The sequence below is a fragment of the Ursus maritimus genome, unplaced genomic scaffold, assembly GCF_017311325.1.
Source record: "Ursus maritimus isolate PB19 unplaced genomic scaffold, ASM1731132v1 scaffold_8, whole genome shotgun sequence".
Taxonomy (NCBI): Eukaryota; Metazoa; Chordata; class Mammalia; order Carnivora; family Ursidae; genus Ursus; species Ursus maritimus.
The window spans coordinates 21,787,369-21,807,513 of record NW_024426996.1 but is presented as its reverse complement, the minus strand read 5'-3'; the positions used below and the strand labels follow the sequence as shown (position 1 = coordinate 21,807,513).

The 20,145-nt window shown below is 40.5% G+C and overlaps 1 protein-coding gene across 1 annotated transcript in view; it reads left to right on the top strand.

Moving 5' to 3' along the window:
• The first annotated feature begins 18,475 nt into the window (after nucleotides 1-18,475).
• Nucleotides 18,476-20,145, top strand: part of MRPL1 (mitochondrial ribosomal protein L1) — an 84,316-nt gene continuing 82,646 nt past the window's right edge. The window contains exon 1 of the mRNA XM_008693265.2: nucleotides 18,476-18,521. Within this exon, the coding sequence (XP_008691487.1) occupies nucleotides 18,482-18,521 (40 nt within the window). The 5' untranslated portion in view covers nucleotides 18,476-18,481. The remainder of the gene's footprint in view (nucleotides 18,522-20,145) is intronic.

Below are 20,145 nucleotides of genomic sequence, written 5' to 3'. Positions count from 1 at the left end.
AAGACTTTCATATAAAACCAATCCTTCTAAACAGGCAAATAAAAACAAAAATAGTTACCTAAAATGGGTTAACTAAAATAAATTAGCCTCAACCCAATTTTTCCAAATGTTAGTTACTTAATGATCAGGACTCTTAATGAACAATTTACCTAAAGTTCAATCTCTTTTGAGTGCTTTTTACTTCCTTATCAGTTTCCACACCTACACATTCTTTAAGCCACTGATGATTTCTCAACTTTCATTTGAAACCTGATCTTTTCCCCACCTGCGCTAAGTCGTTCTCTTTTATTTGTTCCCAAAGTGAGTTAGCTGCAGTTTTGTCCCGTAACATTGTGAATTTCTCATGAGTAAAACTCTTGTTTTTCTTGTTATGTCTGATATAATGCCTTGCATGTAGTAGACATTTGAGGAATGCTTGATGGCTTCAGTGACAGTTCACAGAATAGTAGATAGGATAGACTGGAGCCACGCCTTGTGTTCAAACGGCGCTTTATTTCTCAGCCACGTGACTTTGGGCAAGTTTTTAAAAACCACTCTATGCCTCAATCTCTTTATCTATAAAATGGGCATAATACATAATAGTACTCATGTCATAGGGTTGTCATAGAATAAAAGGAGTTTATATATGTGAAGTGCTTAGAACAGTGCCAGTATAGAGTAAGCATTATATACGAGTTAGCTATTTCTTGCGTATCCAAATCCTAGTTCTGCTTTTATTCTTCTATGGGTTCTACTCACCTATCTTCATTTCCTCTTCGATGTGTCTTGTTCTTATAGCTTGGGTGCAGGGGAGCAAGAGTAACTAGCTCCAGGGGTCCCAAACAGACTAGGTTTAGCCACTCACTGCGAACAAGATCCAAAAGCAGAGAGAGGAGGAGCAGCGGTCTAAGAAGCAAAGAATTCAGTTCAGTGAGGCTAACACCGCGAAGTCAGCGGACTAGCCTGGCACCTTGAAGACTGTCTCCAAAGTACTGAAAATACTTCCAGGTTTATATGAGGAATCTGTGGGACAAAGGTGGGTGGGTACGTGCAGGTAGGCAACGGAGGTCAAATCGATCATTGTCTTGGAGTCAGTCATGGGTCTGGTCTTGCTGGTTCAGGGCGGTCCTTATGGCTTGAAGGGGTAGTTTCAATTCCCAGAAGGGGACACGTTGCTGTCAAGGTTTTCTCCCAGAGCCAGGAGACCAGCTGTAAATGAGAACCCAACGAGAAAGTCTGAGGTCAGAGTAGAAGCAGACAAAGTTCTCTTCCATTCTTATTTTACTGCCTCTGCCTCATTTGGATTTAATAGAATAATTAATTTTGTCACAAAAAATAAAATATTACCACTTTTAGAAGTTAAGATGCATGCTTTAAATAGCTCATATTCTCTGACCCTAGTCATTGTCCTTCTAGAATTCTGTTTTCTTTTTTTTTAAATGGTCAAACACTTAGCAAAAATTTATGGACAAAATATTCATTTTGGCTTTATTAACAATACTTAAGTTCTTTAAATATTTTGGATATGTCTTTTATCAGATACGGGGCCTGCAAATACTTTCTCCCAGTCTGTGGCTTGTCTTCTCATTCTATTAATATGTGTTTCACAGAGCAAAATCTTAAAATTTTAATAAAGTCTAATTTGTCAGTTTTTTCTCTCATGGAACGTGCCTTTGGTGTTTTATCTAACATGTTATGGACAAAACCAAGGTCACCTAGAGTTTTTCGTATGCTTCTAGAAGTTTTATAATTTTGTGTATCACATGTAGGTCTATGTTCCATTTTGAGTAATTTATGTCAGGTGTATGCCATGGGTTAAGGTTCATTTTTTTTTTTTTTTTGCATTTAGATATTCAACTGTCCTAGCATCATTTGTTGAAGAGACTATTCTGTTCTTTTTAATGTCAAATTCTATTATTTCTCTTATGAGAAAACACTCTATTTTTATAGTGTGTGTTGAAACAGGTTTCTAGACCCAAAATGGAGCTTGCGTCTACATGGGATGCCGTGTCAGCAAACTGAAACTGGGGTCACTTTTGTGTCCCTGTAAATGCTCTGCTTGGCTAGAAACATAGCATATCAATCAGTTGATCCACAAATGCCAAACCAGCTTGGGCCTTCTCACCACAAACAAGGCTGACTATTTGGAACCGCCAATCAGATATTTTCTGTTTTTCATTTCCTTCTTCTTTATCCCTTATCCTATAAAAGCTTCCCATCTTCCACCTCATTTTACAGTTCTCTGAAAGAATAATTCATGAAGTGCTCATTTTTCTGCATAACCTAGATTGTCTTCTTTTTTTTATTTAAGATTTTATTTATTTATTTGACGGAGAGAGACAGCGAGAGAGGGAACACAAGCAAGGGGAGTATGAGAGAGAGAAGAAGGCTTCCCGCTGAGCAGGGAGCCCGATGCGGGGCTCAGTCCCTGGGATCATGACCTGAGCCGAAGGCATATGCTTAATGGCTGAGCCACCCAGGCACCCCCTAAATTGTCTACTTTAATGACTTTTTAACATGTGACTGAATGTTTCACTTCTTTGAATAGAAGAGAGTTTTTTATTTAGCTCATTTGGAATGAGTAGCTGGTTAGTTAATCATATAAAATTATAACTACATACCTTAAAGATTTTTTAAAATTTAAAATGTATAGAACTCATTTGTTTGCTAAACTTTTCTTTGAATATGGACCTGCTGATCGTTGTTCTAAATTATCTTTTTTTTTCATAAAAGACACATAAAATGCATTGCCTATGATAGCCACATGATAGTGTTTTCAGCTAGAATTCAGACTTAGGTTTAAAAGTGGGTTCCACCACGTAATTATCCAGAGCATCTTACCTAGCCTGTCTGGGCTTTAATTTCCTCATCTGTAGAATGAGAGTAATAATAGTCCTTATCTCATAAGAGAATAAGTTAATATATGTTAATCACTGAGAACACTTATCGCACACATGGTTAAGTATGCTATGGGTGTTTGCATTAAAATGGAACAAGAACTTGTGGCACAATCTGAAGGAAGAATCTTAGATTTTTATTCTTTTTTCTATATTTTTAGAGTTGCCTTGTTACCCCAAATTTGGCAGCAATGGTTTTTAGCGGGTTTTAGCAGCTTTATCAAAATTCCAAAGCACTCAGATACATTTTATATATATAAAAAAAAGTTTCTTGTACGCACACATTTCATCAACAAACATGGCAGATTTGGGAAAACAATGAGCTCTTAGGTATAAAATGGCACTAGTGGGATAATTAGTGGGCAGACTACAGAAGAGATGGGAAGAGAACTTCAGCTGACTCGATTTTGGCCTCAGACTTTCAAGTTGGGTTCTTTTTACCAGCTGGTCTTCTTGCTTAGGCAGAAAACCCTGACAGAAAGAGGGCAAAGCATCTCCTGATGGGAATCGAAACTACCCCTCAAGCAATACAAACTGCCCAGAGCCAGCAAGACCAGAGCCGTGACTGACTCCAAGACAATGATCGATTTGACCTTCGCGTACCCCACCCACCTTTGTCCCACATATTCCTCATATAAACCTGGAAGTATGTTCAGTACGTTGGAGACAGTTTTTGAGATGCTAGGCTAGTCTGCTGTCTTCCCGGTGTTGGCCTCACTGAACTAAATTCCTTCCTTGTTTCACCACTACTCATTTCTCTGTCTTTGGATTTTGTCAGCAGTGAGTGGACCAACTTGGTGTGTTTGGGACCCCCGGAGCCAGGTGCTCGTGCACCCCTGTGCTCCGGCTACAAGATTACTAGCCGGGTTTTCAGGGTGCAATGGAAATCAGTCATTTGTTTACAAAGGCGCTGGTCAGGTTCAATTAATTTGGTTAACTGATTATACGGCAGTTGGTTAATAGGTGTACAAATGCAACAAGACCATCTTTATCGGTATTTTTAAGCCAGCAGTGACCAGACCATGGCAATGTTTAAATGGGCTCTGTGAGATTTCCCAGTGAGCAAACTAGTCTTAAAAGTTTTAGGACTTTATTTTGAATTCCCCTGATGGCTAATGATTTTGAAAACCACATTAAGATACCACCTTATGCCAGTTAGAATGGCAAAAATTAACAAGGCAAGAAACAGCAATTGCTGGAGAGGACGTGGAGAGAGGGGATCCCTCCTACATTGTTGGTGGGAATGCAAGTTGGTACAGCCACTCTGGAAAACAGTGTGGAGGTCCCTTAAAAAGTTAAAAATAGAGCTACCCTATGACCCAGCCATTGCACTACTGGGTATTTACCCCAAAGATACAGACGTAGTGAAGAGAAGGGCCATATGCACCCCAATGTTCATAGCAGCATTGTCCACAATAGCTAAATCATGGAAGGAACCGAGATGCCCTTCAACAGATGACTGGATTAAGAAGTTGTGGTCCATATATACAATGGAATATTACTCAGCTATCAAAAAGAATGATTTCTCAACATTTGCTGCAACATGGACAGCACTGGAGGAGATAGTGCTAAGTGAAATAAGTCAAGCAGAGAAAGACAATTATCATATGGTTTCTCTCATCTATGGAACATAAGAAATAGGAAGATCAGTAGGAGAAGAAAGGGATAAAGAAAGGGGGGGTAATCAGAGGGGGGAGTGAAGCATGAGAGACTATGGACTCTGAGAACAAACTGAGGGCTTCAGAGGGGAGGGGAGTGGGGGATTGGGATAGGCTGGTGATGGGTAGTAAGGAGGGCACGTATTGCACGGTGCACTGGGTGTTATACGCAACTAATGAATCATCGAACCAGGGATGTACTGTATGGTGACTAACATAATATAATAAAAAAACATTTAAAAAAAAGTTTTAGGACTTTAAAAATAAATATAAAGTTTTCTTGACAATGGAGATTACATTTTGAGCATACAACTTCAGTACAAGTATAGAGAGAAAAATGGAGTCTCTCACGTCAAGCAGGGGCCTGTGTCAAGCGCTGATGCAAGCCGTTAAAGGTACTGCAGCTAGGAGATTTCACCAGGACCCATGTCAGCTGACCCCCTAGAACTGATAACAAGCAGAACCAGAGGAGGTCTGCAGAGACCCTAAACTGATTAAATCCCTTTAAAAAGGGAAGGATTTTGGCAGCAATCTGTCAGACTCTTCAGAGCTGACCCTTTTGTGACCACTTAAAAAAGGCTCTGCTTGATGGATCTCCGAACAGAACCGAGATCCTTCACTGCTTGAACCTGAGAAGCCCTAAGTGCTGAGAGCTGACCTGAACTAGACCGGACTAGACCGAAGCCTTATCTCAACTGTGTGCCCATAGACTGACTTCACATTTGATTCGTTAACTTCCTATACTCTTCTGTTAACTTGTTTATTATGCAGCATGTCTTCTGTCCTGCTTTGTGTGCCGTGTCGGAAGCCAAGCTTCACCACATGGTGAAATGTCATTGAGTTTAGAATCCTGAACCTGCTTCATAATTGTGATTTAACTTTGCTTTATGATTGAATAAAGCTGACATTGTGGAAAGACACAACTCGTGTGTGTGCCTTCATAGCATGCTCATGGCAACAACAGACCTAATAAATTAAGTAAAGTGTTTCATTATATTTCCATACGTAATGCCAGAAGTTGAGTTTAAGTAATGGGTTGAGATTATAGTGGACAGACTACAAAGAAGAATTCTGGACTGGGGATTTAAAAATATCTCAACTAGCACTGATGCAGGCTGGCCTGGTCCAAGGACCCAGATGGGGCGGGGATCCCATAGATCCAGCCAAGGGGGTTTTTGGCTTTGCACAGGATAGAAATCAAATGCAAGCTGGAAGGAAGTGAGAGTAGAATTTACTGAAGATAGAGAAAGAGCAGATAGTGTCTGGGAGACTTGGGAGGAAAGGCGAATGACTCTTGTTTTTGCTTGGGGTCTGGGGTTTTTATTGAGTATTGTGCTCTGGTGTATAGGTCTTCTCACGCATCCAGGAACTGGTTAAAACAAAGCTGAATGCTCAGTTGTCCTCCATAAGTCACTTACGCCCTGGAGCCAGGGGTCTTGATGAATCAGTGGTCACTCCTTAGATGTTATCTAGTGTGCTGGAAGACTCCAAAGAAATCACTAACTCCTTGACCATTACTAGGAGAACATACATTATCTGTACGTAAGGCATATATGGGGCAGGGTGCAGGTCCTAACAAGAATAGAAGCGGGAAAAGGAGCAAAAAGCAGTCCATCAAGGAGTCCCCTCGATTTCTCTGACATTCTGCAGCATATAAAACTGAGTCAAACTGGACAAAACCGACCCAAGATTCAAATGGAAAAAACATTTAAAAAACTCATCCACTTAAAAAGTATAATCGAGTGAGCTCAGACCAATTCACTAAAAGCGTATATCTTGGGGCACCTGGGTGGCTCAGTTGGTTAAGCATCTGTCTTCAGTTCAGGTATGATCTCAGGGTCCTGAGATCAAGCCCCATATTGAGTCCCACAAGCCCCATATTGAGTCCCACGAACCCCACATTGAGTCCCACATCGGGCTCCGCAGTTCTGCTTGTCTCTCTCCCTCTACCCCCGTCCTGCTTATGCATGCACTCAGTGCTCTCTCCCTCTCAAATAAATAAATAAAACCTTAAAAAATGAATAAATAAAACCTAGTTTATCCAAACCACTTTGACTAAGAGTGGTGTTAAAAGTATATAAAATAGAAAAAGATAGCAACAGGATATAACATATCCACCCCCTTAACACAAAGTGCAAATTGTATAAATAATTATCAAATATAATAAGAATCAGATGAAAAGACCCTTAAAATACGGAAGGCGAAAGGACTTTCTCTAAGAATTTAGTCAGACCCTTACAAGTGGTAATTTTGCAGCTTTGGCCTGGTGTTTGGATGATGGAACTACCATTAAGAGGTTTATTCTTCAGCAACAGGCCTATTTGTTATTCTGATAGACATCAGAGCAGGACATTTGAAAAGGAGTGGGATTAGGGGGTGCAGACTCAAGGGTCTACAGGGTTTTGGCCGACTTTGTGAGTGAGTGAAATGCCTCTAGAGGCAACAATGATTATGGTGCAAATGCAGCTTGACCTGCCATCTAAAAAGCGTGATGCCTACTCAGCTCCAGTGGGTCATGGCCATGTAGCAATATGGGCCCAGTATGGCTTGGTCTGATTACTTTCAAAAGAAGACAGAAATGAAAAATGTTAGCTTAATTAGTTGTCAGTATAATTTAAAAAAATATTTGTGGGCCAATAGTGTATTAACAAAGCAGAATTCATATTTCTCTTTAGGATATGTGTGCATGTCTGTACGTGAGTGTATGAATAGTCTAATAGCTTTCTGCCTAGACAGTTGAAGGAAGAATGTGACATTTTGGCAACTCACACTAGAAGGAAAAGTAAAAGAGGGTCATAGTCCAGCGGCTAAGCCCTCCTACTGTTCTATGGGCCCTGGAGCGTGCTAAAGAACGTGAAGAACTATCTTGGAGCATTGGAGTCTCCAGGCCATTACTCTTAACCAAACAACTACAAATATTGAATATGTACTGTGTTGGAAGGGGTGTACGTCATGGGGGTAAGACCGTCTCTTTTATGTACAGAGGGGTTCAGCAGACTGGTGTAGCACTGCAGTTTGGAAAGAAGATGAAGGTGGTGTTCTTACCATAAAACATAAACCTCAGGGCAGAGTGAAGAACGAAAGTCAACCATAAGACAACCTGCTATGACTTCTTGCCTGTGTTTCCTTTGAACTGTGGAAATTGTTATTGTTAGCATATTGTTAAAAATTTTTTTGCCAACACATGTAATTCTCTTTGTTTATCCCACCAGCTCAGTTAAAATCTGATCTAACAATATAGTGACCAGGTGTCTGTATTAGTCAGGGGCCTGGCAGGAAACAGATGGCAAATTCAGAGTTTAACCAAAGAGAGTTTAAAAGGGGGACTATTTACATAGGTGTGGGCAGGGTTAAGGGCACTGACAAGGGATGTTGAAATAAACATAGAGGAGAAAGGGAGAGAGCTACTACCACGCCAGGCCTGAAGAACAACGGGAAACATGGTGTGAAATGAGGTGAGAGGTAGAGCTATGGAAGGAAAGCTGCCTCAGAGAACCAGGGGCCATCGACAAAATGCAGCCACCTCCAGGACCCCAGCTAACCAGAGGGAGCAGGGCAATACCTTGGCTTCTCTCTCTTCCTGTGCTCTGTCTCTTGCTGGAGCTGCCTACTGCCAAGCCCAGTGAGAATGCAGAGGCAAGGGAGCCCCGGAGGCGCAGTTTAAAAGGGTCGGTCTCTAAGGGTACACCTAGCAGGGTGGACAAAAGTGAAGAATAAATGTGGCCGGTGGCAAATGGAGTATAATCAATACATCATTCTGTTAAAATAAGAAATTACCAGTAATTTACCGGATTAGAGCAAGGAAGGAAAAAAATCTGTTAGGAAAAAATGAGTAATGATAATGAAATATTTTTGTAGCAGGTGGATTTGTGCCAACATGATACGGACAATTTAGTAAAACTAAGTAGCTTCTTTGTAATCTACTAAATTATTTGGAAGAGATAATATAAATGACAAAGAACGGTTAGCCAGTGAATACAATTTATTCCGATTTTGCAATGAATTATGATAATGCCTTCTTGTAGTTGATGAAGGATACTTAATTCTCATGGAATAAGGGATAAGGTAAATAGTCATAGGTAACTTGGTAAGATTTAGTAAATTAGTAAGAAACAAAACAGATGAACGAAGAAAAAGAGACAAACCAAAAGAACAACAACAAATCCACAAACTTTTTTTTTGTTGTTTAAGATGTTATTTATTTGACAGAGAGAGAGTATAAGCAGGAAGAGCAGCAGGAAGAGGGAGAAGTAGGCTCCCCGCTGAGCAAGGAGCCCCATATAGGAGGCTCAGTCCCAGAACCCTGGGATCATGACCTGAGCTGAAGGCAGACACTTAACTGACTGAGCCACTCAGGCGCCCCAAAACCACAGACTCTTTTTTTTTTTTAAAGATTTTATTTATTTATTTGACAGAGATAGAGACAGCCAGCGAGAGAGGAAACACAAGCAGGGGGAGTGGGAGAGGAAGAAGCAGGCTCATAGCAGAGGAGCCTGATGTGGGGCTCGATCCCATAACGCCGGGATCACGCCCTGAGCTGAAGGCAGACGCTTAACCACTGTGCCACCCAGGCGCCTGAAAACCACAGACTCTTAATTATAGAGAACATACTGATGGTTACTAGAGAGTGGGTGGGGGGCTGGGTGAAATAGGTAAAGGGTACACTTTTCATGATGAGCACTGAGTAATGTATAGAATTGTCGAATCCCCATGCTGTACATCTGAAACTAATGTAACACTGTATGTTAACTATTCTGGAATTAAGATAATAATAATAATAGTAAAAATAGTAATAATAATAATAATAATAATAAAGATTTAGCAAGTTAGACAAGGATTTCATATTACAATGGTCCCTCAACATGGATTTGAACTGCCTGGTTTCCCTTAGAGGCAATTTTTTTTTCGATAGATACAGTGTAGTACTGTAAATGCATTTTTTCTTCCATATGACTTCATTAGTGGCATTTTTTTCTCTAGTTTACGTTACTGTAAGTATACAGTATGTGATACATATAACTACAAAATATGTGCTCATCGACTGCTTATGTTATCCGTAAGGCTTCTAGTCGACAGTAGGCTACTAATAGTTAAGTTTTGGGGGAGTGAAGAGTTATTCATGGATTTTTGACTCCAAAGGGGGTTGGCACACTTGACCCCCATGTTGTTCAAGGGTCAACTGTAATTCAACTAATAGTAAGTTAAGATATAGGGTACTGTGTGCCATATTTCGATTTTTTAAAAATATTTTATAAAAAGGTACAAGGAAAAAAACCTGCTAACCTTGGCCAAAGGAAATCTAGGAAAATCAACATTGGATGAGATCTAATAAACTTCATAAGTGGGCAACATTATTGTAAAAAATAATCACAGTTGCTTGTCTTATTCTGAGATGGGTCTCTACATGCAGCTGGTGTTTTCCAGACCAAGGGTGAGCTAGAGCCTTGGTATTTCTCTGCTTTTAGGACCCCACTAATAATGAGTGGCTCTACCTGTCACCCTCCAGTGCTCCTGAACTCTGGCTGGATGCACTGATTGTTGCAAGGGACTGTCACATTGAGTGGTCCCGAACACATCTGCTACTACATTGTGTCTATCCTTTTTATCCTCCTCTGCTGTTTTTGGTTCCTTTCTGTATGTAAGAAAGGAGCCAAAGCCATCAAAGCTATCACTGTCCCAAGTGTGTCAGACTGCAGCATGGTGCATTCAAGAATTTCTCACATGTCCTCTTTGTTACCACCTGGTTCCCATAAACAAGTCCTGTGCTCACGGGTCCCTGGGTGGTTACAGTGAAATGTCTCTTTTACACATTTTTCTTTTGCCTCCCTGACCAGGGTATAACACTCATGCTTGGAAGGCACTGGGCAGAAGCAGGGCCCTGAGGCACATACACTCAAGCCTGCCTTCTCTTCCACACTGGTGCTGTGTCCTTCGAATGCTCTCACCTCCCTTACAAGGAATGGCTCCTCAGAGCCAAGCAAAGACACCCTGTAGCTCTTCTGTCTGTCCAACGGGTGTCTAAGTCTCGAGAAGCATACAGCTTGGGTTCAGTGAAGCCCTCCTATGACACAGCCACTACTTCCTGAATCTATTCTGTATGCTGTAGAAGTGGCGAGTTGTGGTAACACTGCAAAAATCCCCACTCACCGTCAACCACAGAAGGCTCTGGGCCTCTTGCGAGAGTGGGACATTGGGAACCAGGGCATCTTACCCTCCCTGAATTTCTGCAGCCCTCCTTCTGGAGAGAGTTCAGAAAAGCAATGCATTCTTGTGTCTTCTTGAAGAATTACATGTTTTATATCAGTTTGGGTGGTATTTTAGAATAGATTATTACAGTTGAAAATAAATGTTATTTAGGAACCCATCTATCCTTATTTCTAATCCCAGCCATTACTGTTTTCCTTTGACCTAGGGAGACATTTATTAATTTTTCTAAATACAATATACTTTTCCTGATGGATAAGGATGCGCATTACTCCCTTTCCTTGGGCCCCTGTGTATGTCTTTGATCTGTGTTTGTTTTGTTTCCTTGGGTTAGAACCGTGTCATCTTTCCTAGAGGAGCCAGAAACATCTTTTATTTGTCCATTAAAAATTAACCCTTTACAATTATTCGTAGTTGGTTAGCATAAATTAACAATATGTCACTGACGCTTAGGAATACAATGAAGAATCACGTGCCACAAAAATGTTGTCATCCCTATTTTCAGATGGAAAGACTAAGGCACTGAGTGGGGACATAACTTGCTAGCGTTGGCCATGCTAGGAAAGCCTGACCCGAACCTCCGGCTTCTGGATTATTAAAGGTTCCTCCACTCTGAGTCCCTTTCCTCCCCATCCTTCTCCCACCATTCCCTCCAACCCACCATTCTACCTCCAACCCACCTTTCTACCTCCACCACCTGATAAGTAAGGGAAGAAGACAGATGCTAACCCAGTTGCAACACCAGAAAATTTGTTAGACAGAATAAGACAATGTGGACAAAGATGAGATGCTACTGTACATGGGTGAAGATTGGAGTATTTAGGCCCAATATTTTTCAGATAAAATGACTAAGAGATAATTCCCAAGATTCCCTAAAACCCTTGGGCTCATTTCCTGAAGCAGTAAAAAGAAGATGTCTGGAGATATAGAAAGAGCTTGTTAACCCCTAAGACTGGGACTTGAACCCAGCCTCGGTTTGACCTTATCTAAAAGAAAGACAAGACCTGAAAAAAGTGCAACAACAAAATGTCAAGTTCACTTCTAAGTCTACAAAACAATAAAGCCACACAGTACAAAAGGGAGGAAGAGAGTCATATCCTTTCAGTTACTTACAGCCTCCCCTTGTGGGTTGGGCACACTCTTCTATAAAAATAAAACATTTTCCCGAGAATTGCTTTGTTGGTATTGTTACCTTTCTCAGAACCATAAAATGTTTAAAATATGCATTTCCAGGGGCACCTGGCTGGCTCAGTTGGTAGAGCATGTAACTCTTGATCTCAGGGTCATGGGTTCGAGCTCCACATTGGGTGTAGAGATTACTGAAAAAATAAATAAATAAACTTGAAAAAAAATTTTAAAAAGTTGGGTAAGAGAGGCTCTTAAAAAATAAATTTAAGAAGTAAAAATGCATTTCCACATTTAGATAAATATTTCAAGCAAGTTTTACCACTGCATGCGTTGAAGATAAAAATTAACTCTAATTAGTGTTTTGTTGGTGCTTGTGACTTACATGCTCGGCTTTGAAGATCAAAAAATAATACACATGTGCTTACATGTTATTTACTTTCTCCCACACACTCTGATATTATCTGGCCATTTTCTAATTTAAAACATCGGCATCGAAAATATTGAGTCACAGGTGTATGTATGTTTACACAGCAGAGTTTCAGGGAAGTGAAGCAGGAGGAGGGTACAGTGGTCAAATATACTGAACTGATATTAGGCTCTAACACTAGCTGTGTGGCCCTCAGCAAGTCACCAACTTCTTGGAGCTTCAGTTTCTTCATCTCTAAAATAGGAATTACGCAAGATACTCTATGTATCGTGCTCAGCACAGTGTCCAGCATGAAGGATGTGTGTGATACATGTATAATAGTGGTTAAGAATGGAGTCTCATCCTGGGTTGAAATCTCAACTCAAGTACTTATTACTTGGGCAAGTTACTTAACCTCCCAGTGCCTCTGTTCCTTCATCTGTAAAATGAGAATAATTATAGTGCCTATCGTATAGGGTTGTTGTGAAGATTTAAACAGTTAAAATATGTAAGAAAAGTGCCTGGCACACAGTATGTGTTCAGTAAGTGTTAGCTGTTATTCTTCTTCTAAAATTGTGTTACTGTGGCAGCCACATGTGGCTATTGAGCATCTGAAATGCACTTAGTCCTAGTTGTGATGTGCTCTATGTGTAAAATACGTATAGAACTTCAAAGACAGTATCAAAAAGTAATGTAAACTATATCAATATTTTAATATTACACATTGAATTGATATGAATATATTGAGTTAAACAAATTGTGAAAATGAATTTTGTGTCTTTTTACTGTTTTAATGTAGCTACTAGAAACTTATAAGTACATATGTGACTTGCATTATATTTGTTTTGGACACAGGTCTTCTAAAATATGGAAATCTGACACCGTAGAAAGATGTCTGGAGATAGAGAAAGAGCTTGTTAACCCCTAAGACTGGGGCTTGAACTCAGCCTCAGTTCGACCTTATCTAAAAGAAAGAAAACCATCTGACCCAAGGAAAGTTCATCAACAAGAACCTTACCTTTTGGTTTAGCTCAAATCTGGGATATTTGTGGTATGCTTTTAGTCATAAATAAAGAAGTACTGCGGAGAAGAAAAGGAATTGCAATGAACTAAGTGAAGCCATTAGAAGTTGCTGCAATTTCACGTTGTGTTAATTTTTCCAGGAGTGATGCTCCTTTCTCCTCTGGAGTGTTTTGTTCAATTTTGGGATTACTTTTTAAGAGACACATAGGCAATTCAGAGTATATCTTAGGAAAATGAGAAGATTTCATCACCATGCCATGCAAGGGAGGAACTGTGGGTGGGTAAGAACATGAACATACTCACCTAAGTGAGGAGAAGACTTAAGAGGCCTGATAGCTGTCACCAATACCAGGAACGTGGATTTGCCATGTGGAAATGGAATTGACCCAAAGGGTTCAGTTGGGTCCAAGTTAGAGGGAAGATGATTTCAGCTTTAACATAGGGAGCAACTTTAACAATTAGAATTGTCCAAAAATGGAGTGAACTACCTTATAGAATATTCAAAACTTTGCCACTGTAACTTTAAGCAAAGAATTATAGATAGGGTTAATACATCAGGTAGATAGAAAACCTCAGAAGCTTTTCAAACTCTGAGATTCCATGATTAAGGCTTTGCCACTAATTCTGGTAGAGAGCTGCCAATTCACGCATCATGACCAGAATAACTAGAATTCCATGATTTTAATTAGTTTTTTTTTTTTTTTTTGGTTTTGGTTCTTTGTTTGTTTAGAAGATACAGAAGTTCACTGGCACTAGCTCAAGCAAATAGGGGTTATTGTGGGGATATACATGGTAGATAGGGATCTTACAAGAACACAGGGACAGGCATTGTGATACAGCAGACTTGACGGAAACTGTAACAGGAACTGAGGCTGCATCCGCTATCTCCCTCTCAGGGGCCGGCTGATCTCTTCTTCATGATAACTCTGCTTTCCTTCACATCCTCGTTCTAGTCTATTCTTAAAACTGACTGGCTTCATGTAACTCTGTTCATGCGCCATCTCTGCTCACTAATAATTTCAGCTTGTCTTTCAAAGCTTCTCTGGCCTCGAATCTACTCATGACCTTATAGGTTGGGTTTTCCCACCTAAACGTTTCTGTCTTTCATTTTCCCCAATTCCAGTTTTGTGAGAAAAAGGATTGGCCTAGCTTTTTTCAAGCCAGCTCAGTGGCTACAGAATGGATGGACTTTCCTTGGGTCAGATGGCTTCAACTGGTCCTGATAGCAGGGGTTGGGGAATTTTCTTCATGTGGGAGGGGGAAATTTCCACCAGAAACAGATGTGGGTGGGTCAGGGAGTTACTGATATTTCTAGTATCACTACTGAAAGATGGAGGCCATGGAGTTTATACCCAGAAATTTAGGAATCCACTTCAGTTTATTCTGTGTATTAAGAAGAAAGAGCCTATTCAAAAGATTCTGCTTTGAGACTAATGATAGAAATATGAATTTTATTCTAGGATGTGTTCTGGGAACTTGCTGCTCAAAGTGTGGTTCATGGATTGGCTGCATCGACATCACTTAGGAGCCTGTTAGAAACTAGAAGCTCAGGCTCCACCCCAGACCTACTAAATTAGAATCTACATTTTAATAAGATTCCCAAGTGATTTGTATTCACATTGAGGTTTGAGAAGTGTGGCTCTAGGATAAGTTGGTCTGGTTTAGGTCTTTTAAGTCACCAAAGGCTTTTACTAGGAAACCCCTGGTAGTGTGCTGTAGCTGTGGGAGAACCAAGTGCTACTTGTCAGAATTTTGTGGATCGGTTGATTTTATGTAGAGCCAGTTGTTAAACATTTACCAGCATTCCACTGGACAGTTCTAAATCTCCTAATTCAATCTGGAATTAAAATAGTCTCCGAGGGGCTGTGGGACAGAGTCACTTCCATATTGGAATGGGTGTGGAGCAAGACAAAATGAGCTCTAATTCCTCCCCAAATTTTCCACCTTAGGACTAAGAAATCATTATTCTAGGTAGACATTTCTGTATAAAAAAATAATTTGAGTTTGCAGTAAGCACAAGGAAGGAAGGCAATCTAGGATTTGGTAATACTTAAAATCCAAATAGACAAATAGGCAGAGACCAGAAAATCTCCCAGCTGGCAGCTGGACAGTTTTGGAGCTGAAACCTAGGTATGGAATAGCAGTTTCTGTATAGAGGAGAAGATAAGAGTGGGTAGATTCTGGTCCTAGAGACGTACCACATATGGGAATTAATGCTTTTATTGCCTATATTATACTGAGTATAAAATTGTTGAACAAAACAACTCCAAGTTAATGATAGGTATGGATGCAAATGTTTCATGATATTACATAGGGAGTGGTTTTTAAAATGTGGTCTCTGGACAACTACACCAGTTCTCAGCACCACCTGAGAACCTATTATAAATACAAATTCATGGACCACACCCAGGCCTACTGGATCAAAACTCTGGGGGATAGAGCCCAGCAATCTGTTTTAACAAGGCTTCTGGGTGATTCTGATGCATACCATTGAAGGAGGAAATGTTATCGAGTTCCTTATTTTTGTCCAATGAGAGAATCCATTTTCAACTTGAACCCAGAATGGGAAGTGACTCTTCTTGCAAAGGAGTTTCCAGAACAACTGAAAGATGGTTGAAGAAAGCAAAGAGCACAGATCAAGGGAACTATAGGGCTAGGCAAATAATCAGAAGCTTTTCCCAGGGAAGTTAGTGAAGCAGGCAGGCAGCTGGCATGTTGCCAAGACTCCTGGAGAGTATAAACCTTCCTAGAAATCAACTGGGAAAAGTTGCGTTAAAGTGAACTTTAAGGAAGTGCATAAACAACAGCCTAAAGACTTCCTGCAAATACTAATCAAAGTTCTGATATAAAGAATGTGACATCCTAGCACATGTATCATACATGTATCAGCATGTATTATAGTAAGAATTTAGCAGATAATGGAAAAAAGGTACTAGTACAACTTATTCATTTTGCCTCTCTGGTTAAGAGCTCTCACTGGTTCCTCACTAATGACAAGTTGTAGCATTTAATGAATGTTTACTCTGTGCCAGGTACTATAGTAAGTACCTCAATAAATTATCTCACCAGCTCTGTATCCCAGATAAGGAAACTGAGGCCCAAAGAGGTATAGTAACTTGCCCCAGGTCACACAGCTGGTAAGTGATGATACTGAGATTCAAACCCAGAAAGTCTGGTTCCAGAGCACCATTGCTTAACCAAGAGCTCTACTGCCCCTCTTTAGAGAGAACTTCATTACATATTAAATATTTAGAGGCCTGGAGTTCCCATTTTAGAGTGTGGATTTTTGTAGTTTTTAATAAGTCTCAAACTAAATAACCTCTTTACATATTGTTATATACGGATAACTGAATTCTGGACCCCATCTGACTAATGCCATCCAGTTCTGGTGGCCAAGTGGGCAATCAGAGAAGTTGCACCTCTACAGGACATGGCTTTAATACGGCCACTACTACAAGCATACTACATGTTACTCTGAGTCCCAATATTAAGTGTTTAAGTTATCTCATTATAACAGGAGGCATAAAGAAGTACACAGATGGGGGCCAAATGACCCTGGGTATAGAAAACGGGAATTGTAGAGGCTAAGGAAAAGCACCTTTAATCACCTTTTTTTGTCTGAAAATGGATTTGGTGGACTTGCCCCAATTCTTGAATTTACCCTCAAATGAAATTAGTCTTTTTAAAAAGATTTTATTTATTTATTTATTTGTCAGAGAGAGAGAGAGGGAGAGAGCGAGGGCACACACAAGCAGGGGGAGTGGCAGGCAGAGGGAGAAGCAGGCTCCCCGCTGAGCAAGGTTCCCATGCAGGACTTGATCCTAGGGTTCCAGGATCATGACACAAGTGGAAGGCAGACGCTTAACAGACTAGCCACCCAGGTGTCCCTTGAAATTAGTTTTTAAGCACCATCAGAGCAATGGCTATGTTGGTTTTGTTTGCTGCATGTATGCATAGCCAACCAAGCACACTGCTTGACACATGTCAAACAGTCACATATTTGTGAAAAGGGAAGAGAAAAGAAAAGAAGAAGGGAGAAAAGGAAGACAGTTATAAAGGTAGATTCAAGTTCTTTGAGTGTGTGTGTGTGTGTGTGTGTGTGTGTGTGTGTAACAGTCATAAATGGGTATGGAACCTTTGAAGTAATTGCTTAGGTGTTAATTGGACAGGGGAATAAATTAGAAATCTTATTCTTCATTTAGTTGGGTACAATATATACATATGAAATAAATCATCTGGAAAATTCTTACTTTGATCCAGTCTAACTTCTCATGGGTAGCTTCATGGAGAAGGGAGCTCCAGTGTGTGTGCGTGTGTGTGCGGGTGTTGAGGCTGGGGAGGTAAGCTGAGGCCAGAAAGAAGCTCCAGAAGCAGTTACTGGAGGGTTTTATTTAAACTGGGAAGAGATATAATCTGTAATAAGATTTTTTTTAGATTAAACTACGCTGACAACAGCTGTGACGTAATGGAAAGGATACTGATATTTTTTTTTTCAGTCCTAATAACCTGTGCGCAGGTCTCAAGACCTGCCATTTTAATACCAGAAGTTATATAACTTTTTTCAAGTATTATTCAATTGATCCTAATGGCCTAGCTTGCCAGTAGAGGGAAAATGTAGAGCTGATTAATATTACGATGAGCTTAAAACCACGCTGATCTCGCGTTGAGATGAAAAGAAAGTTTGTTAGTGAGTGGGGCACCCGCGTTGGGTGGTAGTGGAAAGTTTGGCGATTTTAAAGTTTTTGCAAGGCTGGAAATGGGGCGATGGAAGCTGGTGAGATTCTTCAGATTTTGTTTTTCATGCTTCCCTGGATACTCTCTCAATATATTAAAATTATCGTCCTGAGTATATACGAAGACTCAAAAAGGAAATAAAACAGGGCAACGCCAACAGGACCGTCTATTCCACGAAGCGCAGATTTCTCTGGTTAGTTTAAACTGCCGTACCGGAACCACGAAACACAGGGTCCTAGCACGGGAGACTAGCACGGAAGACTGACTGTAACACCGCCACGGGGCACCCGCCTCGTTCGCGGTTCCCAGCCGGCTTGAAAGCCTATTTTGGTTCCCGCCCCTTTTCCTCTTGCTCTTTCTAACCCTTCCCCCTCTGCCAATTCCGGAGCGGAACCCTTTTTAAATTTGTTCTAAGTTGAAGCGTAGGACCAATTTCGTCAACACAATCCGGAATGGTCAGCATGGCGGCCGCCGTAAGATGCCTCGGTAGAGGTAAAGCAAGGAGTTTTTTGGGCTTGAGGGGAAAATAGCTCTGGTATGGAGTCTCCCGTTGTATGCTGGATTCTCCTAGGCACGGGTCTGCATTGGGTGCTCGAAAAGCTCAGGGCTCTAGGTTCTTCAGGTCGCTTAAAAGCGACCTTATCAAATGCTTCACTCCTTTCTGGAGCTGTCTTTCCTAGGGGTAGAGTGGGAGGGGGATGTGGACCGCCAGTCCTCCAGCCACAGGTAGGGACGAAGGTGAAGACGCGGTTCTGTCTCCAATACTGGGGGTGTGGGCTGCGCGGGAGAGTGTGACAAGCCAAGTGAATTCTGGTGTGGAAAAGGTGGTCTATTTAAGTGATCTACGTCTATAAACTTCAACGCTTTACAGAATTCTTGTTGGTGCTTTGGGAGTACATCGTTGCAGGCAATTCTAATTCTTAAACGTCCAGACGTTGTTTAATTTGCATCAACATTTATCATTTGGAGACTAATTGTGTAGTACTTCTTGGTAGCAGCTCTTTCAGCAGTTAGTAAAGTCCAATTTATTGTCTAGGAGGAAGCCCTTTTTTGGTACAATGCTGTTTTATGGTTTGTTTTTTTTTTTTTACAGTGCTTTTTAATTTTTGTTTTGTGTTTTTGAAACACTGATATTGTTATTTAATTAAGATAGCTCTTTAGGTGGAAGCAGCAGCCAGCATCACTCCCATTTTGCAGGGGAATAAACTGATCCTGTTAAAGTATGTGGTAATGAGCATATAACTAGTAAGTGGCGGGGCGGCGGGGGGGGACTGAAGCTTCACTCCTAGGCCAGTGATTTTTTTTTTTTTTTAATTTTAAACTACATCCTAGTTTTCTCTTTGAGGTTCTTATAGGAACGTTTAGTGTCAAGACAGGATTCTGTTTTGGGGGTAGTTGTTTAAAAGAGTGGTGGCAAGAGATCACAGCAGACCTGATAACTACTAAGCGAGCAAACCAAAAAGTATATCTTTACTGAAGAGACTTACAGTATTTTCTTCATGTGTGACAGAAATAACATTATTTTAGATAAATCAAATAAACCAAAAAGAGAACTGAAGATTATCATTCTCTCCTTGCCACGTTTTCTTCTCTCGGCTTCTAGAATTCCTCACTCTTGATTTTCTTTTTATCTCACCTGTCATTTCTCACATTACTTTGCTGGTTCCTCCTCTTCTCCCCAATCTCTTACCTTGGAATGTCTCAGGAGCCAGGATCCTGTCTTTCATCTTCATGTCTATAAATTCACTCTGGTGATTTCATCCAAGTCTTATGGCTTTGACTATTTTCTATATCGTAATGGCTCTCAAATTTATATCTACAGTTGGGACCTCTTTTGAATTTTAAAGATTCTTAAACTCATCTGCCAATTCTAGATCTCCACTTGTGTATCTCATTAGCAGTTAACACTTGTCTAAAATCAGACTCATCATAACCTGCAGTCTTCCTCATCTCATTTGATGGTAACTTCATCCTTTGAATTGTTTGGGCCAAAACCTCAGAACATCCTCAACTCCCCCTTTTTTTCCCCACACTTTACATTAAATACTTGACAAATCCCATTGGTTTTACCTTTGAAATAAATCCAAAATCTAACTTCTCACTACACTACTGCAAC